We start from the raw sequence: 23,965 nt of genomic DNA, 5'->3' as shown, positions 1-23,965 counted from the left end.
GTCAAGTCCAAGTGTACCCAGGTTCTTTGTACAGAGCTACCAGATATGTCACCAAATGCTTCTGGAGCAGCAGCTGGAATTACACAGAATAGGAATATTATATGGCTAAATGGCTAAAGCTTCTTTCCTGCCTGTACCTCTCAAACCTTCTCATCGGGGATACAGATAATCTCCATGCTTAACTCTTCCTGTTCCCATGATAACCTTGTACAATAACAAGACCTGTTAAGGATGAGCGTGTTCTCAGTCTGAGCCCCACAGATAATCCCTCCCAGATGATCAGTGGAAACCAAGTTGATTTGGTTGATCATGAGAACAGGCAAGGCTCAGGCCAGAGGCAGGAAAGCAGAAGCTCAAACCCATGCATTCTGGACTGCACTGCAAACCTGTAACTAAACTTGCTACCTGGTGTACAGAAGATGCATCTCTCCTCCCAGACATCTGGGGAAAAGGGTACTGTAAGGACTGGCAGTCTGGAGATATATCTTTCTATCCATAACCTAAGGCTACTCAAGTCACCTCATGATCAACCATATAAGAAAGTGTATGCAAACTAACCACATTAGTGGACAGAACAGGTGCAACAGGGGTCTCTAGATGCCCTTCTCAGGGGAGTTTTAGGAGGACATAAGCCAATTTTAGTGCTGCCGAAGGGAGACCATTCCCAGAGTACATACTGTGGAGCCAACAAACTAAGTGATCCATTCAGGATCTCCACTGCAAAGAAATTTTTGCAATAAGTCCCAAAATAATGCATAAATTACCCTGGAGTTTTCATCCTTCCCATACTGCTAGCTAATATTTCTATTTATTCCATAAAAGTCTGACCTCAAAAAAATACTTTAGATGGTCTACAGATACCACTATCTAACACTGCCATAGGACAAGTCTACAGAGGCACATGCAGAGCCATGTACTTAATATAGAACAATAGTTTCAATTTGTACTAAAAAATTAGTTTTGTAAATTCACTGTTGTTTTTGTGATACCACAAATGTGCTTTTTAATGGACCAAAAATTTTGATGACCTGTAAAGGGATGTGATACATGTGTGATGATGCTCCAGATCCTGAAATACACTCCTTTTATACTCATAAAAATAAAGCAGCTCACCACAACTGGGTTAAAAGCTTTTTCTTTTTCTTCCATCATAGCCATGACCCTAACATCTCTAAAATTCTTTGTCACAGTCACATTTAGATCATAATTTTTGCTGATATCTACTTAATTTCTCTTCTGACCAGCACATTTAAGGTTGTATTAGAAGATGACGTTTTGAGCATTTGGAGTTTACCAACAGGTACCATGTAGGACAATTTTGATAACATCCCAGTAAGCTGGAACTGACTCAACAGCAGTCTAAAATCCATTTGGTTCCATTAATATCTGAAAGTAAACCATTAAAATTTATCCTCTTCCTAGATAGGCAATAAAGTAAATATAAGCCTCACAACAGAAGTTAATGATCTGTCTCTAACAAGGATGTAACTTTGAAGAACTTAAGCACTTACTCTCTTAGTCTAGAAACAAGCTCCAGTGCATTATCAGATACATGCATTGAGCTGGAAATTGTTAATTTATTATCCTTTTTGCCTTGCTACGTTCAGCTTGTCCCAGTTGACAACCATGCTTAATAGTGATTTTTTTCTCCGTTAAGCTCCAAGACCTACAGTCAAACACAGCCTTTTTTTGGATTAGAGTTATGTGACTCCACACTTTCAAATAATCAGATATGCCCTCCACGTTAACTCCAAAAGAATCAAACTAACAAGAAGGAACATAAAGTAATGGCAAAAATTTACTTAATTTTCACAGCAGTAGTTTACAAACTATGCCTGTCCTCACTTTATCTTTGGTTCAGTCTCCAGTCCTGGTTCAGCTGCAACTGATTGCCAACTCTTAAGTCTGCCATGCAAAATGTTCCAGACCTTAAAAGCACAATACCCACATATAACCCCTCCATTCCTAAAGCACTATGCTCCTTATCTATAATTACTACTTAAAATCATGAAGTTTTGTCACCAGGAATGACATAGCTTCACTTGGCAGAGTTGTGGAAGCAGAAAAGGCAATTTGCCTGTCAAGAAGCTGGGCAAGAGCCATTCTTCACTTAATACATGACTTAAGACAGCCAGAGGTTGAAATGGCCTTCCAGGGGCTGTTCTGCCTGACAGCTTTGCTATCTCCATGCTCCCTCCTACCACGCTGCTTTACGTGGAAAAGGGCTAATGATGCTGTCCCTCTGGCATTTCTTTACAATAGTAGCATCCTAGAAACTGTGAAGAGCAGGTTTCTCACAGTAATCATATTTTCATTCCTTTTAAAACTTTTTTTTAAGTTTTCCAGAATTCATTTAGAATCTACATCAGAATTCCTGTTGCTGTTGAAAACACTTGCAATCCTAACAAGGTGAGAGACTTTTTCTGCCTAGAAATTCCATGGTCTGTTGCACATTTCTAGTTGTTTAATATTGTCTGAAAATATGCAGAGGAGCACCTCATCAACAAATCAGTAAAGCAATAGATCAGTAAACTCCTTTATAATTTTTTATTTCAGTTCCTCAGATAGTTAGTGTTTTCAAGAGCCTAATTACAGTTTTTTCAATACAATTTTCTACTGGAGTTTTGTGCTTTTGACCAAGTTTTCAATAACCCAGAAAGATTTTGCAACTTGTTTAATAACTCATACCTTAAACCTTGTCTTGCCACACCACATCTCATTTGCAATAGGTACTGAATAATAAGATTTGCTGCAGCTCCTCAGTGGTGGTCCATGATTCTGTCAGCACAAGACAAGAGAATGACTTTGGAGTGTCTAAGACAGCTTGTCCTGTTTGGATTTCCAGGAAGAAGTAGGTATCCTTCCAACTGTAGGAGGATACACAATCCTGTTACTACTTCCTGAACCACCAAAAGAAGGAAAGGAAAGGGTCAGTTTGGCTTGTATCACATTTACGTCAATTTTATCAGACCTAAAACATGAATGACACCTGTCTACACAACCTTTCTGCAGTATGAACCAGAATTAAAAGCTTTACCTTATTTGGTAAGATGCTTACTAACTCTTTATCCCGTTCATTGCCCACCGCCTGACAACAGACATAATGTCTCAGGTCAACTTAACAAAAAAAGAAAAAAAACTGTTCAGCGTACCTGTATTCATCCAATAAGCACAACACTCCCCAATAGCATGCACTGCAAGTTCTATGTTTAATACTCTCACTGATGTGTAGGAATAATTTCTGTGTAATAGCACACATAGCCAATACATGATACTAGAATTCAGTTCACATATCTTAGAGCTTAGTTTTACCAGGAACTGGTTTGCTTGTTTTTCACAAAAGGTCTTGGTTAATTAAAAAAATAAATTTTGTAACACAATTTTTGTGCTACTTTTTGCTGAGAAACAGCACATGAAATTTCTACAGAAAAGGCTGTTGAAGAACTGTACTTCTTTGGAACAATGCAATGGTACTTAAAAAAGTACCTAAATCTAATATCTGAGATGCAAATGAGGGGAGCCTACATATAATTGCAGCTTTCCAGAAACAGGCCCTTCTGTTTGTGATAATCAGTGCAATTAGATGGGAACAAAGCAAGGTAACAAGTCTTCTCTCCTACCAGAAGAGGACGTTCTACCATTATTTGAGTACTTGCTCTGTGGGAGAGGCCAGTTGTATTAGAAACTGCATGGGATGATGTATACATACATCCAGGACCACAGGAGGGTGTCCGAGTCTTTTTCTGCTCCCTTGAATGTTAGATTGCCAGGACAGGCCTCCCCATTTTCATTTGATCAAAATCCGGATCCCTTCCAAATAATCAGTTTTGAAGTCCCATCCATAACCTCAAAAAGTTTTACTGCAGACATTTTCCCTATCAAAGAAGGGGTTCCAAGCTGGTCTACCATCAGCTTCTTGCTGATACAGGCAACCACTCTTCTGTTAGGCAACAGAGTGAGGGGAAAGGCGTAAAAGGCAATGTTATATTAGTCCAGTGAATACTGACTTATCACAAAGTAAATATCCCATATATGTATATGTATGGATGTGTGTGTCCACATTTGTGTGTGTGTGTTAATAGCACACCTTGATGAGGTAACTTGCAGATTATTTTTCCTCCTCCTCACTATTTTGCTGCTATTTTATTCAGAGGCCAGCCACTTAATATTTTGTATTATGGAGTTTGCTGTAGCTATAGCTGTATTAGAAGTAGGACACAGAAATATGTAAATTGAGAGCCAAATCTGAACCTTCTGAAAGTCTGAGGTGTAAGTATATAAGAGGTTTTTTTTAAAGGCTCTATTATTCCAAGATCAGGGCCAGCTGCAAAGATTGGATTCACATCCAAAAGCCTATATTAAAATGCATACATTTCTTGGTAGAAAGAAGTTGTGAAACCTGTCAGACTGAAAACAACACTCTTTTCTTGTGCTGCCTGACAGTTCAGTTACAGATTGACCCTATTGTTTTTTGGTAATTTAAATATGATTGCTGGCCAAGCAGAATGGGGTAGGGGAGTCATAAAGAGTGGCACACACAGTGGGAAAAAATAAAGCATTTGATTACATAATATATCCCTAACATGTTCTTACTCACAAATCCAGTAACTAGCATTTTACAAAAAAGAAAAATTAAAAAAAAAAAAAAAAAAAAAAAAAAAAAAGGAGAAACAATGAAAGAAACAGCAGCTGTTTCTAAGTGATGTCAGAGAACAGGTGTGATACAAATCTCCATACCAGCGCAATCATATTGATCTCCCGATGATGCATGCATGAAGCACATGTGCAAACCTTATCGACCCATTCTGCGTTTCATTTCCAGGAACACGGCCTGAAAACACCCCTCTGTGACTGAAAACACCATCAGGATAAACACCGAATCGGCCAAGTACTAAAAAACACACACAAGCGGAACGAGGGAAGGTGAGCCTGACCCCGCAGCCCTCCCGGCGGCCGTGCAGTGCCGGACCGTGCCGTGCCGTGCCGTGCCGGGCTGTGCAGTGCCGGACCGTGCCGTGCCGAGCTGAGCCCAGCCCAGCCCAGCCCAGCCCAGCCCGGCCCGGCCGCCTGCCTGGGGATCCCTCCAGCCCCCTGCGCCCCGCGCCGCCGGGATCCCCCCGGGGACGCCTCCCGGCCCAGCCCCGGGGGGGCCGTGCCGCCTCCCGAGGTGTGCAGCAGCTGTGCCCGGAGCCCCGCGGGGCCGGCAGCCCCCGGAGCGGGCTCTGGAGCACCTTGCGGGCGCTGCCCGGGCTCCGTCCGGCGGGCGGGGGCGGCTCGGGGCCGGGGGCGCTGCCGCTGCGCGCCCTCGCCGGTAGAGGGCACTACCGCACCCCGCATCAGCGCGGCCCCGGCGGCGGCGGCGGGGGCGGGGGGCGGGGGGAGAGTGACACCAGTTTGGGAAAAGATTAAACCGGGATGTGGAGTCCCGGAGCTTCTGGAGTGCTCAAAATGCCCGGGCCATGCTCAGGACCAGGATCATCATCATAATAATAAATATTAAAATAATAATAATAAAAAAATAAACTACCAAAAATAAAATTCAATTAAAAAAATAAAAATAAAAAAAAGAAAGAGAGACAGAAAAGAAAAGAAAAAAGGAAAACAAAACAAAATGCAGCGAGGTCAATAATTTACCAGTCTGCTCCTTAATGCGTGTGACCGCAGGTGGTACCGAGAGACATTGTGATTCATGCCCACTTTCAAAGCGGGACCAGGGCCCGGCCTGAGGCACCCAAACAACTGTCTTCTAATATTAGCACGGCTGTATTTCTGGATCTATTATAGTCTGTCCAGACAGATCCCATTGTAATGGGATCTTTTATTAAAAGATTAGCACTATCTCCTGCAGTTGGTGGAAAAAAATCTGTTATCACTGAGTTATTTGCAGTTGTGGGGAGGGGGCGGCGGGGAGGGGCGGCGGGGGGCGGGAGGGGAGGGCGGAGGGCTGTGCGAGGGCCGGGCGGAGGGCCCTGACCCGGCACTGTCCGGGCATTCCTGTCTGCATACTTCGCAGTCTGTTGTGCTTTGGTGGCTCAGAAAAGCGAAAGAATCGAAATTTAAAAGGCAGCTTTTGAATAAACAATACCATTTTCCGTTAAGTAATCGTTTTGTATAAAAGGAAATATCGCCTACTCAGTTTCATTCAGCGGTGCCAAAAAATGTTATAAATGAGAGACCGCCAACTTTTCTAAGGGGAGAATAATGCCAGACTGTGCTTAATAAACTAGTGCCCTAGAAGTTCATTATCGATGTTGCAATCTTTCTGATTCTGAAAGGAGACCGCCTACGTCGCCCCCGTTCCCGTCTCGTCCTGCCGGGTTCTCCCGGTGCAAAGCCCATCACCCGGGAGCGGCCCTAGGTATTAAACTTTTGGCCGGTTCTGTCTTTAGGGTGTTTGGGGTTGGGTTTTTTTCAGGTTCGGGTCTGTTCGCTCGGGGGTCGGGGGTGTCCTCGGGCCGGGCGGAGGTGCGGGGGGCGGGATGGATCCTGCGCAGGGACCGCGCCCGCGGAGCCGCTCGGGGCGCGGAGCTCCCGCAGCCCCCGGCCCGGCCGCGACCCCCCGCGGGTCTCCAGCCCCCCGTGGCGCTTGCGCGGCCGCGGCGGCTCCGCGGAGGGGCCGGGAACGGGGCCGGGAACGGGAACGGGGCTCCGCCGCTCCGCTCCGCGCTGCGCGGGTGCGCGCCTGTGTGTGCGTGCACCTAGAGCGGATAATTGGAGAGGGTTTCCAGAAGGTGGAAAATGTCACCTGATTCACACTGAACTTTTTAAATCTCCCCACCCCCGAGCAGACACACACACACATTAGGAGACCGCCCACCGCAGACAGCTAGGACCCCCGTATAGATTTAAAGAGAGACTGCATTCAGAGCCTGACGTTCATTCAATAGAGCGATCATAAGCAGGCTGGCTAGTGCTCGCTCCCTCTCCCTACTCCCCCTCACGCTGTCTCCGCGTCTCTCTCACTCCCTGCTATATTGAGGATGTTAAATCAGAGAATCCACCCGGGCATGCTCTTAATCCTGATGTTTCTGTGCCACTTCATGGAAGATCACACAGTGCAGGGTAAGACCAGACTGTTTATTCGCAGATATGTTTCTTTTTTATTACTATTGTTTTCTCTCTTTCGGGCACGGTTTAGTTTGCTTGCGGTGTTGAACGCCTCTCTCCAAGGTCCGAGAGAACAGAAGTTAACTGTGGGCTTTGTAGCGAGGTGCAGAGGTGTCATTTAGATCCCTTTTTGATCGCATCTTCGCACTGCTCTGCAAAGGCACAGAGGACAGATAGGATGCTTCTTGTTTTTTATTGTTATTATGCAGCATGAATGAAGAGCAGCATCGTGAGGGAACTTTCCCAGTCTCGGCTCCCGAATGAATGCTCAAAGTTTGTTGGTAATTTAGTTCAGATTTTTATCTCTCCTGACTGACTAAGGGAGAGGTGGTGATGGAGAACCCCACGATTATAGCTGACATTTTTAGAAACCAATAAGTGGTCATTTTTACTGACTTTAATATTGGGATTTCCTCCTCTTTTTTTTTTTTTTTTTTTTTTTTTTTTTTTTTTTTTTTTTTTGGGAGTGTGTGTGTCTGAGTAAATATTAGCGTTGTAAATTCTCCTCCACTGAAGCACTGAAGAGTATGCTTAAATAAGTTGGTCGGTTTCTTTTCTTCTTCCTGCGAACAAAACAAACCCGAACCTGATATTGACAACCCTTAAGAGCCCTCTTTCGACACAAGGGAATATAGATTTTTAGTCTGGGGGGCTTTTCCCCTTTTCTTGACCATGTTCCAGCCACAACCTGGACGTCTTGCCATTGCCTCTTTTATAATACTTTCTTTTCTTTTTCCCTTCCCCAGTACCGGTATAGAGTATAAATTAACGTAGGCAACTGTAAGATGCAAAACTTTTTTTTTTTTTTCTGCTTTTTTATGGGCATTGTGAGTTCAATGATTTTTAGCGGGGGGCTGGGGGGGGGGGTCTTCCCCCGCACCCAGCGACATCTCCGCTGGCCGATCCTGACCCCTCGCTGCGCTACATTCCCATCGGAGTAAGGAGGCAGGATCGAGCCCTGGCTGGATTAGCAGCAGAATCAATCGGTATTGAGTTGCTGGAGAAGTCACATTGGTTATTCACAAGAGACTCATCCCAACCAAAATGCTTCAGCTAAAAAAGGGGGAGTTGCTTGGACTAATGTTCTTGGCTTGACTCCACAAATAACAGGGATACTAGGGAGGAAAAAAAAAAAAAAAAAAAAAAAAAAAAAAAAAAAAAAAAAAAAAAAAGGCAAAAAATAACCCCAAGAAAACCCACTCTATCCGGTGTAAGGACAGTGTACTTTCCTCTGAAATGTTTGCAGGAGAGATGGCACCTATAACTTTTCCAGCTTGATCGATTTTTAAAACTCTATAGGGACCTCCTACTCAAAGTGTCCTTGTATTTTATGTACTTTGCTCACTTTTTTTTGGAACTCTGCTGAATTATTTTAGTGAAGGAGACATTTGTTAATAGAAACAGCAAAATGTGGAGATTTCGAAAGACTTCGCTAACAGCAAATGTTCCCAATTCGTGCAGATTGCAAAATGGGCTGGGAGTGAAACTGTGCGGCACTAAAACAATGCTGCTGTGCAGCCGCGGTGAGGAGGAGAGGGCAGGGGGAGGAGGAAGGAATTTGCAAGCGCGATTTTCTTTTTATTCCCTTTTAAATGCACATCCTTTTCAAGCCTCTGTCACGTGTCGGCAGCGCTCCTTCTGCTCTACATATGGAATAAATACCTCCAAAAACTCTCGTTCTGTTTTGGTTGGGTCTCCTCTTTCTTTCATTTTGTTTTGTTTTGTTTTGGATTTTGTTTTGCTGTTTTCTTGGTTTGGGCTTTTTTTAGTTCTTTTGTGGTTTGGGGGTGGGGGGGATTTTTATTTTTTTTTTTTTTTGTTCGGTCGGGTTTTGGTGGCGGGGGTGGGGGGGAGGGTTTGTTTGTTTTTTTAAAGTGCGCTTCCAAATGGGCCGTAGTAGCTGCGGGTTATGAAACGGGACAAATAAAAGGAAGCAGTCTAGTAAAAGTCACGGCGAGGCGCACGTGCTGTGTCTGGGTCACTGGTGGCCGCCACTGATCCGTCTGGGTGTCCCCCCCGCCCCCCGCCCCACAGCTGGGAACTGCTGGCTCCGGCAGGCGCGGAACGGGCGCTGCCAGGTCCTCTACAAAACCGACCTCAGCAAGGAGGAGTGCTGCAAGAGCGGCCGCCTGACCACCTCCTGGACGGCCGAGGACGTCAACGACAACACGCTCTTCAAGTGGATGATTTTTAATGGGGGAGCCCCGAACTGCATCCCGTGCAAAGGTGAGGGGGTGCTGGCGAGCTGCTCCGGCTCCGGGGGGGCTGGTCTGGGCGAGGAGGAGCGCGCAGGGGGCTGCAGGGGGGCAGCGCTGTCCTCTCGCTGCCTTCCCGGTCGGGGTTTTGGGGGGCGTCTCGTACCGGCCCCGGGGTCTCGGAGGCGACCCGCACTTCTGCCCGCTGCCTTGCGCATCAAGAGGAGGAGGGGAGAGACCCCCTCTCTCCTCCCCGCCCTTAGTGGCGGAGGGGATTTACCTTGAGCGGTGTGTCCTGGAACGGGAGGGAGGGTCGGTGTTTTTGCTCTGTGCTCTGGGTTCACGGTGTTTTTTCTTCTTTAAGCAGTTTTGACACCAGGTCTGTTCTGCACGCTTAGTACTAAAGTGGTGCCTCTTTCCTTCCATCAGAAACATGTGAGAATGTGGACTGCGGACCCGGGAAGAAATGTAAAATGAACAAGAAGAACAAACCTCGGTGTGTTTGTGCTCCGGATTGCTCTAATATCACTTGGAAGGGGCCCGTGTGTGGCTTAGATGGGAAAACCTACAGGAACGAGTGCGCCCTTCTCAAAGCCAGATGTAAAGAGCAGCCCGAACTTGAAGTCCAGTATCAGGGAAAATGCAAAAGTAGGTTTGCAAATCTAATCCCCAATTTCCCTCAAATGCCAAAGTGTGTCTGTCTGAGAGTAGGGAGGAGATACTGGATGTACTTCCTCATAGGAACCAGGTGGGGAGGGGGTAACTAGATCATGCTCAACAGACAAGGATGTAGCTGACCTGGGAGCTCCCCATAGTCTGGCAAGCACGTGTGTTCACACAGCTACCCTGAGATGTGAAGGCATCCTCCAGCAGCCTTTAAATGAGTAGGGCTGTTGAAGGCTTTTATCTGATCATTTGTTCTGTCACTTCTACACTCCTCACTGAGATCCTGGTACCTTCTGCTAATCACTGTTTCTGTCTGTATTTCAGAGACCTGCAGGGATGTCTTGTGCCCAGGCAGCTCCACATGTGTGGTTGACCAAACCAACAATGCCTACTGTGTGACATGTAACCGAATTTGTCCAGAGCCTACCTCCCCTGAACAGTATCTCTGCGGGAATGACGGCATAACTTACGCCAGTGCCTGCCACCTGAGGAAAGCTACCTGCCTCCTGGGAAGATCCATTGGATTAGCCTACGAAGGAAAATGCATCAGTAAGTATCTTTGGAGGAGACTGAGTGTGGGGGGAGCTTCCTCAATCACCTGTTCCAGTGTACCCAGTGTGTGTAACTGGAGCGATGTAGTTAGTGCTGGGGAGGAAGAGAGACTTCAGCAGCTTGGGTTAGTGTTCCCCTCCCAGAAGAGGAGAGCCAGGGTGAACTTAGTCCTGGAAAAGATTTGCAGTAGGGATAAGGGAGAAGAGGGCCTGCTATGGCTGTGGGTGCTGACATTAGTATCCAATGGAGAAATAGCCTCCCTGAAACAGATGATCAGATGGTTAACATGAAATAAGGTCACTGTATTCAGTGGGTCTGTATTCCTGGAAACAATTGTCTTCAAGTGGTCTTGGCAAAGATTACGTTAACTTAATCGAAAACATCTGATCACTTTTTCCTCTTTAGAAATAATTGTGAGGTTTGGAGACTGTGGGTGGGTGAAAATAGGCAAATAAATTCTGTGCAACCTGACATTCTGTGTTGTGAGTGATTCCAGAAAGGACTGATGGTGCAGTGTATTACGATGAAGCACCTGCAGGGCAGCCTCTGCTCCCCAAAACTGCTGGGGGAATCTGGGGAAGTCTCAGGTTGCTTTTAGTTGGCATAGGTTGAGGTGAATTCCCTTTCAAACCTTGTAGACAACTGCTCTCTGTGGGTTAGTTTAAAAATAATAGATTTAGAAATGCTGGACCTGTTGACAAATCCTGCATTTACCGCTAATTTGAGGAGCCAAATTTCCACTGACATGAAATGGAGCAGGAAAGTCATGTACTATAGGCAAATGTAATTCTGTATTCCCAGGGCCAAGCTTTGCTGGCACAACTGTCTTTCCTCCCTCACACATAGACAGGCACTGTTGTCCAAGGGAATACTTGCTTAAGCAAAATCAGCAAGTATCATCACATCTAAGCTTGCTTTCTTCACAGTTCACAGGGGAAAGGGAGGGTTTGGGGGTTGCTTGTCTTTTGCTTGGCTTTTTTCTTTGTCTTTTCACTTACCTCTAGTATTCTGTGTGTATTTTTAGAAGCCAAATCCTGTGAAGACATTCAATGCAGTGCTGGGAAGAAGTGCTTGTGGGATTTTAAGGTTGGCAGAGGCAGGTGTGCCCTCTGTGATGAGCTATGCCCTGAAAGCAAGTCAGAAGAAGCAGTGTGTGCCAGCGATAACACAACTTACTCAAGCGAGTGTGCCATGAAAGAGGCAGCTTGCTCCATGGGTGTGCTTCTAGAAGTGAAGCACTCTGGATCTTGCAACTGTAAGTGAGATTTTTAACTCTGCAGACACTTAAGGCTTCTGAAGGCGATACCTAGGTAATGAAGACTTACACCTTTAAACATAAGAAAGCTTGATTTATTGATTCAAGGTACAGTAGAATATAAGTATCTATCTTTCACGCACACACTTTGGTTGCTGATAAAATGCAATAGATCTCCAACAACGAGCTGGCCTTCAAGTTGGAGTTTTTTTGGGGATGTTCCAAGGACAAGCCATTCTATCAGAAAGGGGTTGCCCGAGGAGTGTAATTCTTGTGACTTTTTTTGTACTTTGCTCTCGTGTGCTTTGCTGATTGCTTTATTAACACCTGGATAAACTCTTAACTTGGTCCAAAAGAACAAGCTTAAAGGTAGCACCTGGCACCTGGTTTAGCACAGTTGCCTCTACTAACTCTGAATGAAGGACACAAAGCAATTAAACTAAAACACCAGAGCGCTTTTTATGTGATTTCAGGAATCTGCCAATAAAACCTGAGCCATTGATTCTTCAGAACTTTCTGCAGTTATGACTTCATAGATTATGTGTAAAAAACCTTATTGCATAACAGCAGATGCCAAAGAGCATCTCACTACAAGTCGCATAAAATGCAACGCTGTATTATGGCTGTTCAGAGGGCTTTCAAAACATGCACTGAGCTGCTTCTGCGCTGTTGTTGTCCTTATTTAAACAACAGCTCCCCTGTATTCCCCCATCTAGCAATTAATGAAGACCCAGAGGATGAAGAGGAAGATGAAGACCAGGACTACAGCTTTCCTATATCTTCCATTCTAGAGTGGTAAAATCTCCATCACTATTGAAACAGCCATTGGGCACAAAATCAATGTCCGTACTGTAAATAAGTGTATGCTTATTTATTTTGGGGAGAAAAAAAAAAAAGTATACATATAGTTGAGTCTCGTAGACATTTATTTATACTGTGTCATGTTTTATAATTTATACATAAAATGTCTGGTTGACCGTACACCTTGTTTTTTGAAGAAATTTATTCGTTACGGGAAGAGCAGTGTTATTTATTGTGAGGTCTCTTGCTTGTAAAGTAAAGCTTTTCTTTTTTCTTGTGAACTATGAAAGTCCATTCCTTAGAGCCTACCCACATGATCTCATCTCTTCATTTCACTGATGTTAACTCTTTTCCACTTTAACAAACTTGCATGTCAGTTTCTGTTATGTTTATTTATTGGATTTTCTTTTTGCCGGTTCTGTACATAAAAGATCCCTGTGTTTTTGTTTACAAGGAATCTTGACTGACCAAAAGGCGTTGTAACTGACTTAAGTATACTTTCAAGGTGCAGTGAGGCAATCTTTAAGGAAACTTCTTACACTTCATTTTCTCTACTTCTGATCACATTGTGTACTGAAATGATCTCAGTGTATTGAGAGTTTATACTGTACTATACAAATTTTGAACCCAAAGAAACTGGATTGTGAGGTTTGGTAACAGCTACAGGCCTAACTGTAATAAGAATAAAGGTTTTATTTTATTTTTACTGTTTTATTTTTTTGTAGCACACATAAGTGTTTTATCAGATGTTTCCTTTGAGATGGTCTTGCAGTACCACTTTCAAAGTTTTCTTTCCCAATCGGTGTGTTGCTAAAAGTTATATCAAAGCTTTATCAGTTCAAGTTTCTTGCTTTTCATAATACTTTTTTTCTGATGCAATTTTATATTTTCAAACATGGCGAGTTAAATATAAATTCATTTAAATATATAGTTTTGTACTTTTCTACCATGTAAATGTGCAATGTATATAAAAGTTATAATGTGTATTTGTAAATAAATGATGAGTGAAAAAAAAAATAAAAAGTGGAATTTTCCCTAGAGGCAGTCTTTTGTTCTGAATGGTTTTAGTCCCCTGCATTCTTTTGCACCATGCAACACCACTTAAGGCCAAAGCTCTCAGCTCATACTGATGTAAGAAACCCTCTTTTCAGGTATGGATGATGTCTCCAGTTCGTTACTGTTTAAGTACAGTGATAGAGGAGAAGAGACTTGTCATTTTTGTTCCATTCTCAATCCTCTCAAAAAGTCTGTAATTTCATAGAATCACGAAACATTTTAGGTTAGAACAGACCTTAAGATCATCTAGTTTCAACTACCCTACCTACCACGAGCAGGGACACCTTCCCCTATCCCAGGTTGCTCAACACCCCATCTAACCTGGCCTTGAACACTTCCAGGGATGGGGCATCCATGGCTTCTCTGGGCAACTGTTCCAGTATCTCACCACCTTCATAGTAAAGATTTTCTTCCTAATACCCAGTCTCAATTTCCCCTCTTTCAGTGTGTACCCATTCCTCCCTGCCCTGTCACTCCAGGTCCTGCCAGAGAATCCTTCTCCACCTTCCCTGCAGGCCCCTTCAGATACTGGAAGGTGTCTATGAGGTCCCCATACAACCTTCTCTTCTCCAGGCTGCATAGCCCCAGCTTGCTCAGCCTGACTTCATAGGAGATATGCTCAGTCTTCTTACGTGGAGGGTCCTCATGACCCTCCACTGGACTTGCTCCAACAGTCCCTCTTATGTTGAGGACCCCAGAGCTGGATGCAGTGCTCCATCTGGGGCCTCAGCAGAGCAGGGCAGAGGGGTAGACCCCCTCTCTCAGTCTGCTGGCCAGTGCTCCTTTGGATGCAGCCCAGGATTTCCTTGGCTTTCTGGGCTGGGAGCACTCACTGTGTGCTCATGGTGAGTGTCTCATCAGCCACCACCCCCAAGCCCTTCCCCACAGGGCTGCTCTCAATCACTTCTCTGCCCAGCCTGTGGCTGTGTCTGGGATTACAGTGACCCAGGTGTAGGACCTTGTACTTGGCCTTGCTGAATGAACTCCCTGAGGTTTGCATGGTCCCACTTCTAAAGCCTATCCAGGTCTCTTTGGATGGCATCCCTTCCCTCTGCTGCTCCACATTTCTTTAGACATCTTTTACTTTCATATTTCTAGGAGAATTTGTATATGCATTTGGATTTTTGCCTTGCTTCAGATCCATATAGATGACCAACAGAAAAAAAGCAAAACAGGAACTACTTGCTCAAATTCAAGATGTGTAATAAATTGCAAAAAAAAAAAAAAAAAAAGAAAAAAGAAAAAAAAAAAAAAAAAAAGAAAAAAAAATCAATCCCACACACAATCAAAGAGCATACTATCGCTTGGAAATTATTTTTCTCCCAAAAGGAAGTTTAATTGAGAACTTCTTTTTGGCCAACCTGTGTTAAGACTGGACACTATTTGAGACTGGGTACTAATACAGTGAATTGAGAAAGGTAACCTGCAGAAGCACAGCAGGAACCAAAATCCCATTCAGTGCTACCTAGTCATGGTGTTACCACAAATAAGGCCCTACTTAGAAAAATTTCTCTATCATATTATATAAAATATAAAAATGTACTTATGCATCTTATTCAATGATATTTTAAGTGGTTTTCTGAACTGTGGCTTGAGTGAAGTTGATTTACCCTTTTAGTTTAAATACAAATATTTGAAGAATTTCCTGCTATAGTTTTCTGTACTTTTTACTATATGTAAAATTCTAATTTGTTACTGATTATTTAACATTATCCAAAGCAAACATAATTTATTCATCTCTGAATATATAAAAAACTACAAGCATGCATTTATAATATTGTATTCACAGTAATAGCAAAAATATTTGCCCTTCTGTTACCTCATGTTACCTCCTGTTACCTCATTTAGATAAATAGTCTCTTCGGAAGGAAGTACATGGTGAGTAGAGCAAAGGGAGCAGGATTTTGGTCTCCTGAGGGAACAGAACCCAGAATGAAAGAGAACAGGGGCCAGGAGAACAAAGATATGGAAAAAGAATCTATTGGAAAGCCTCCCAAGGAACTAATAAATACATGTCAATGACAGAGAAACAGATAGAACAACTATGAGAGAAGAGTTTTCTTATATTAGTTAGGTGCCAGCTACTTCATTTCCAAGAAAACAACAACATTAAAATACTGGATTTAATTGTAAATATATTTACATGTCTTATAGAGAGACTGTAGTAGAGCAGGATTTCTGGGTTCTAGTTTTATGTCCTGCTGCTGGCTCACAAAATAACTTTGAGAACACCACCAATGGATACATTCAAAAAAGAAACGAAGATTCCAAGAAGATATATTTACACAAGTGCCTGTATGCTAAATGGCCACAAAAACCTACATCAGGTTTTTGATGATAAAATTATTTAAAAGTTCTGAAACTGCATCTCTCATTGCTACTGCTATTTCTATACAGCTGAAAATCTTGAAACCTACCTTGCACCAAAACCTGATTATGATGTACAGGTGTGGCATATCCTGAGACGCTTCATGAAGTAAGCATCTTCTGAGCATGCCTACCATAGACCAGCCTTGTCATGAATCACAACAGCCCCAGAGACTTTCTCCCAGAAACACATCCGGAGGTTGTGGATGCACAACAGCCAACATTTTACATAATATCATACTTGTAGATAAGGCACTTGTTCTTGAATTGGGAGATGCAGGTTCATTGCCAGTCTATTTCTGAGGAGATCTTTCCCACATCTCCCAAGAGTGTATCCAGCACTAACTCAAGGTGAAGCTCAGGCTGGAGAACTGTCTGTCATGCCTGCTGAAGCCACACTTCTGTATTGGATAGGAAGCAAGATTCATCGAGAGAGGATAATTTGCAACCCTAATAGGTGCTCCTTTTGAAGAGGAAGTCCTGGGTTATTGCCCCAGGGGCTGCCTACACATTTTGCATTTGCAATTGAGTAACATGCATAAATAGTGCTTGAAGCAGGAGCCAGAAACCAGGTTGCTTCCCTTCCTCCTTCCCCCAGCAGGTAAGTGCCTTCATCCTTGAGCTATGAAATCATGTTTAAGTCTCTGCTTAAAGATTACAAATCTTAAATCAAGATTACAAATCTCAAATCTTTTTCTACATTGAGTCATAGTTACAACAGGAGTGAGAGGCTTTACTTTTTTCTTTCTCTCTTCAAGGCTTGTACACGGGGAACTTTCTGGGAAGTGGAAATGAAATTTTTATTCCCTCACTCTAAAGAAGGGGGGGTTGTGTGAGTGCATGCATGTGTGTATATTTGTTTTATTACTTTTTGTTTTGCTTCTTCTCTTAATGCACAGGCTACCCTGGCTGTTGTTTAATTGAAGAAAGAAAGATGTCTGGTTGTTTCAGTACAGAAAGGTATAAGAAGCTCTGAAGCCATGAGGACAAGCTCCTAAAACCAGAAGAGAAATAAATTTTCAGAAATATCTTTCTCTTCAGTGTTTTGCATTGTCTGGCATACATATTCCCCTTGCTGTAAATCACATTTCTGAAACTCCTGGTTTACCATGGAGTATACTTCCGTACTGAATACCAGGTCTGTGAACATGCAGAGTGCACGTGTTTGAAAACAGAACCCCACATTCTTGCACTAAAGCAAATTCACCTTAATTCTAAGAGACTCAGTTTGAGGCATTTCAGCAATACGAATATTGCCTCTAAAGCTCTGGTTCCCAAATGTATTTGTCTGTGCAATACAGGCAAAAGAGTATACTCAATTTCGGTCACACTTGAATGCATTTCTGATAGCTGTATTCTTCTGGCAGACTTAAGAGCAGTATCATAGACCTCTTTTGCACCTTTACCTCTTTGCTTGCCTTCTCCCTGAAATACACATCAAATAAGGCTACATTCCAAGCTTCTCTACAAATTTTAAACAGCTGCTATTTCTTTCATGTTCTTTTTTCCTCCTCTTTCTTTCTTTCTTCCCTTTTTTTTTTTTCTTTCAAGAAAATATTTTATTCTTTCCCTCCAAATGTGAATCAGGTGAAATTAAACTTCAGTATGCCATGCTGTTCTCTAAGCAGTGACATTTTACTACATGATGAACCACCAGCACAGAAACATCTGTATCTTATCCCTTTGAAGAACTAGGATTCCATGCTTTCTGGTGAAGCATAGCATTTGTATATAGACTAAGGCATTCACAAGGTATCAGATGTGAAATTTATAACTCCCTGAAGATAAAACAATGACATTTTTTGTTTGATGTTTCTGTAATTCCAAGGCTTGTCTGACCCTCTATAGCAGCATGAGTTTTGCAGGTAGTATATGAAAAAATAATTTGCAAAAAGTAACTCTTTAATGTTTTTTAACTTTTTCTTTGTCCTGATAGACATAAATACATAATAGAAACTAGTGGCTGGATTTTGGTCATAATCATTGGGAGTCATCTGTATAATTCACATTCATTTGTTACTGCTAAACAGTCTGGTCAATGAAATTATCACACTGTGGAGAAAAACAAGAGGCACAAGCCATCAGCTCAGAGACAGTTTTGGTGTTAAACCCACAGGTTTGGCTCATTTTCTGTCATTTACAACTACATTCTTTAAATCTCTTAATCTTTAAATGAACTTGGTCAACCTCATCTCACCATGGGATTGAAGTATGCTAATGTGTCAGAGAACTGAGAAGGAAGTATGGACTTTGATAACTGTTAATCAGATGTCCTAGATACTACAGTACAATGAGTCTACCAAGGTGCTGGAGTACAGATTTGAATTCATATAGGCTCGTAAACTTCCATCAGGGCCACTCACTAATAGCACCTGAATCTCTCACTTATCAGTGAGTCTTAAGGATACTCAGAACTTCTCAAAATAAAACCACAGCATGCCTAAGCCAGACCCAAATTTAAGAATCTATTTTGAAAGATTTTTGAACTACTAAAAATTGAATATTTTAAAACTTTATATAAAATAATTATCAATTAATTGGTAAATTTAATACCATTTTAGAGATCCACAGCAAATGTGGTATTTTTTTTAAATCATTATTAGCCAGTTATGTGCAAGAAGTTTTAGATAAGAAGAACAGTTTTAATAAATTTTCCAAGATCCCTTAGCAATTTGAATTAATTTTACTCAGATAACAGTGTTCCTATAATCTTCTGCTGAGCTTCACATAATGTACTTGTCATTTTAATTTCAAATTACCTTCATATTTCAAGAGCCACCTGGAACTACAAGGCTGATGTTGGTGGGTGGCCACCAAAGGTACTAAAATGTGCTTCCATCTCATTTCTAAATTCAAAGGATTGCTCAAAAAGGTCACAGGGAAAAACACATAGATAAGAGAGACAGGTAATTCTGCAAGTCATTGGATAATGGAGACAGAGGTTGCACTGATGACAGTGAGCTCGGCAGTGTCTCAAGAGCTGGGGCACTGGGCCTGCCAGGGGAGTCCGAGTGATGGAGCTACTTCTGCCTGGAGAAAGGAAGCACCTCAGATCAGCCTTTTCCACCTACAATCAGGTCGTTGTGTGGATAGAGCCGTTTTCTGTAGCAGCACATGCAGCAGGACAAGGTGTGTATAACCTGAAACAAGAGAAGTTGATACAGGGCTTAAGGAAAAACTTTTTTTCACATTAGTACAGTCCAGCAGATGATCTGCTGACACTCCTTCCAAGTTGGATTACCCTATGATAGCATGAAAAGTCATGCCCACCTACATCCAAGTCATACATACACCAAAATCAGAAAGGAATGTCCAGTTAAATAATTCCCTCAAGAAACCTTGAATGAGCAACCATATAAGCACAGATTAAGGAACCAGTTGTCAGTAGGAATATAGAATGTTCCTCCTCTAATATGTCATTCCATTATATGATCTTTAAGTGATCCTAAAATGTCCCATAAATGCTATTTTCCCACCAAGTTACTGTACAAGGAAAGTGGAACCTGTCCCTAGAATATTCATTTGTGCTGCATGGAGTGTGTAGTAGATAAAATGCAAGAGGATGCATAAAAATTCTATATTTTTAAGTAAAAACAAGTAAATAAAATTAAATGAAAGAGAGAAACAGTTAAAATGCACTTTAAAACTATGCTATTGTTCAGATTTGCAATTTTTTTTTAGTAGTGACAATAATTCTCAAAGAGACAATAACTAGTACCAGCTAGATTGGTCAAGACAGCAAGGAAAGCCAAAAAAAAAAAAAAACCAAGCCCAAGACAAGTTGGAAATATAATAGATAATGCCCACTGGAGCAAGTAAATAAAGCTCTTCATGGGAAACACCAAGGGATGTTTTCCATAATCTTTTCCCACCTAAAGTGGTTTAGTCAGATCAATTCAAATCCTTGTTTCAAATGGTGACTCTACCCAAAAAGCCTAAAATGGGTGACATTAAAGATATACAAATAATAAGTATTTCCACATTTGGAATTCAACCTTAAAGAAACTAATTTTCTATGGGTTTTTTTATGAAAAAGAAAAAAAAGCAATTGAGCTCATCCCTATAAATATACATAAAATATATTTGGAGCTGGAGCTCCAAATTTACATGGCGCACGAACTCGAGAGTTTGTGTACTTCTCAACCCAGCATGCGTGGAAGCTGTGGCAATTCATTTATTAATCTTCCCATCATTCTCCACTTACAGGCTCTGATGGAACTTCAGCCTTGATTGAAAGGCACTTGCCACTGTCAGCAATGTAGCAAGCAGCACCACATGAGCTGATGGAGCAAAACCCAGCCAAGATCCACAACAGAACCCAGACAAAATCCTCATTTCCTATCTGGAAAAAAAAAGCCAGAACCTGAAGTATGTAGTGACAGTCTGTGTGCAGAAAGGGTAATCTAACACACAGAGTTGAGTACATGCAGTGTGATTCACAGATACACTGCAAGTTAGCAGAGATCTCTTCACCTCACAAGACAAAAAACACATGGTGAGGCTTCAGGACATTTGAGAGTTACCCTTACTGCTTCCACTCAGCATCACCCAGCTCTCCCTAATAATGAACTAGTCAGGATCTAGATAACTCTTGTCTGAAAAAAAAAACCAAAAAACCAATGAGTGATATTCTCTTTATTAGATTTGTTTTTCTTTCTTTGGTGTTGAGGTTTTTGTTTGTTTTAGTGGAGGGGTGTTTGTTTTTATTATTTTTCGAATGAGCCATAGCAAATATAAAATTGAGAGAAATGAAGAAGTAACAGGAAAGTGTCACAGCAAGGTAAGTGGGAAAAAAAAAAAAAAGACAATGGCAGAGTAAAGGAAAAAAACCACAAGAACAAAAAGAAATAAAAATGTGCTAGAAGTTGCATGTAAAGAACTACATGCCAGAAGGCCAGTTGTATCAGACCCTCAGATGCATGGAGAACACTATGAACACTGAAGTGCCATCTACTGGCATATCTTGTGCTAACCATGTTGCTTGGAGTCCACCATGCCATTCCACATGGAATGGGAGATCCATGTTTTTCTCTGCCACAGACTTTTCAGTGACTGTGGGTGATGGACCTTGTGTTATTATCTCTCCACTGTAAAAGGCAGTTAATTGAGATTTCAATTAACCTGTGTGCTTTCACAACCAGCGCAAAGCTCTTTAAAATGTAGTGGTAGAATGTTCTGGAAGACAAGGAGAAACTTTTGCATGTCCACATCCAAGCTCAGCGCTTCTGGACAAGATGCCAAAAAAGGAAATGTGAGACTCATAAGAAATGGACAACAGAAGACAGATGAGGAAAAAGAAAAGAGAAGAAGAAGATAAAGACCAATAGTAGTTAAGGAGGAGGAGGAGAATCAATAGAATACAGTGTAAGTGATTAATTGCTAAGGACAATACAATTTAAGCTGCAGTTTTACCAGATGTGTATGTGTTGTTCCAGCTGTGGGAACAGTAGACTCTCCAGATCTTGTTTCTGACACACAATAACTGTGAACTCTATTATGTGCAAATAATAAATCTAAGCAGCACCTCCAACATATGAATGAGCAAGAAAAAGGAGGTCATATTTTCAGAAGTGTTAGCACATATTTGTCAACACCAAACTTAGCTAAATAGCACAAAGGAAGACTACAAGACAATGGTAACACATACACAAAGCAGTATGTGAGCTTGGAAGTAGACACTTGGTTTTGAAACCCCATGTTTAATAGGTAAAGCCCTAGGGATGGCAGACAGGCAGGGTCTTGGGCAGACTGGATGGGCTTGTTTTGCTGATGTATTTACTGGCTGGTATGTTAATTTTTTCAATGTGTTATAGAGCAGTTCCCAAGTTAGGGTCATGACCCCACTTGGGGCCCACAAGCCTGGAAGTGAAAATGAAAGTGGGGTTGTGACCCTGGAAGTAGGGTTGCTAAGGGAAAACTTTGGGAAGCACTGATGTTGTGCTACTAGGTGGGACCCCTACGTGGACGGTATGTTTAATCACTGCTGAGGGACAAAGTTTTACCAGTGCCTATATTTCACAGAGTTAAGTCTCATTTCTGACTGATTTATTGCAGATTTAAGTAAATGTTTCAGGTACATAAAGAGAGATTTTGGAATTAGATTCAAAATTTTGAGTATTATATCTTGAAATAATGCAGTGAATGCACATCCACCATTTTCTTTCAAATATCCATTAGTAGCTACAATCTACAGATTAAAGCACTTCCCTCACAATCCTTGGGCAGAAGAAATGACTCCTACTTTTGCCATTTTTCAGAAGTATGATCACACCACCAGGTTATCATTGTGGCATAAAGGAAAATCTTTGGGTTTTGTTGAACTCTGCATTGTTACTGGGGAACATGGAGGTTGTCCCTCACCACTTATATAATCTTTGGGCAACGAATAAATATGTTGGCTAGGAAAAGAGGTACTATGTTGAGAAAAGTACTCAATAGAAAGGCATAACCACTCTGAAGTCCGACATTCCTTAGAACAAGTGGCACAGATACCTTCTTCAAGAACAGATCCTAAGACTGAATCCAGCCTAATCTGGTGAAGGTTTGAAGGTTTAGTTGCCAGGACACATTAATCTAGTGCCACTTCAGGCACTGTAGAATATCCTTGTTGGTCTTCAGCTGCTGTACCCAAATTAGACAGATTTTCCATAGCTCCAGTGTAATTTCTGACACCCCACAAGGGAGCTTTGATATGTCAATGAGTTTTAAATAGAAAAATATCCCTATGTGTGGACAAGTGAATTGAGCCCTTAGGCTCTTAAGTCATACAAGTACTTTTGAAAAGTTCTGGAAGGTAGACATGAAGAGTTGCATCTCCTTATTTCTCATGCTCTATGCACATTTATTTCAATCTAAAATTCACATTCTATACTGTGCCATGACTGCAGCTTTCACTATGGAGCTGGACAATATTTCTGACTTTCACCTAGAGAAATATTTTGTAGTTAGTAACAGAACAACTGTGATATGCAGCATGCCATCTCAATAAGTGAAGAGGCATTAACAGCTGATTTTTGGCAGCAACACGTCTCTGTTTTTCATTTATTAGTAACCTGTATTAATTTATACCAGGATTAATTATTGATACAACTATTTCATCCATATTTTTTATGTCAGAAGCAGGGGAAAAGGCATGGCTGTGAATAATCCATAGAATGGTTTATGAAACACAAATTCCTCAGAGAGTGTCAGATATCCACCTGGTGTCCCTGAGTGCTGGATTTCACATTTAAATCTCTGAATTAACAGATGTGTACAGTCACACACAGGCAGAAAGCCCCTTCTTGATACTACATCTGAGGAGACTCATGGACACTGTTTATTTTAACAAAATGGTGGGGTATCTTGCGCTTGTGAAATTTATTCCAAATCTACACGTCTTGGAATGTTAATAACCAGTATCTGCACAGAGTTCAACTCTCAAGTTTTAGTTCACAAAGCTCATCTTAAAAAGACAAGTACACTTATTGAAATCAATTTCCAAAGAGAAAACATCTACAATTTTAAGCAGAAGTTTCCAAATACAAAAACCATGCTCTTCTGATGTATGCACCCCTATTAAAAATTATGTTTTTCTAATTTTTGCCTGAACATTTTGGCAAATGAGATCCAAACATTTAAAATTAACTGAGGCAAATAAAATTTATAGAGGGCATTAGAATAAAAACTAAAAATGGTGGGTTTAAAAAAGAAGGAACTTCATTTAAAGCTTAACGTATTTCGAAAAACTGCACACTTCAGATCCTTCCATTTCCTCTGTTAGAAGAAGACATCGTATAACCATTTTCAAGCTTTTTCTGCACAACTATGAATACTTGAAATACAGGCTTCTATGAAGAAATCATGTTATGCAAGAACTCAGGGATTTTAAGAAAAAAACCAAAAACAAACACTAAAAAACATGATAAAGTCATTAAGAGTCAGCAAGGCTGCTGCCAAGCAGAGAGGACTTTATTTATTCAGAACT

General features: G+C 41.7%; 1 protein-coding gene across 1 annotated transcript; it reads left to right on the top strand.

Moving 5' to 3' along the window:
* Window positions 1-6,980: 6,980 nt before the first annotated feature.
* Window positions 6,981-12,574, top strand: FST (follistatin; the record flags this gene model as incomplete). Its single annotated transcript, XM_083883003.1, has 6 exons — window positions 6,981-7,062; window positions 9,142-9,333; window positions 9,732-9,950; window positions 10,293-10,517; window positions 11,545-11,775; window positions 12,492-12,574. 6 exons carry the CDS (start codon window positions 6,981-6,983, stop codon window positions 12,572-12,574), a joined length of 1,032 nt encoding a protein of 343 aa, XP_083739129.1.
* Window positions 12,575-23,965: the final 11,391 nt, after the last annotated feature.

The sequence above is a fragment of the Zosterops lateralis genome (assembly GCF_965231275.1).
Source record: "Zosterops lateralis genome assembly, chromosome: Z".
In the NCBI taxonomy this organism is placed as follows: domain Eukaryota; kingdom Metazoa; phylum Chordata; class Aves; order Passeriformes; family Zosteropidae; genus Zosterops; species Zosterops lateralis.
Note: the sequence above shows the minus strand (reverse complement) of the source record. Positions and strands in the feature narration are given on the sequence as shown.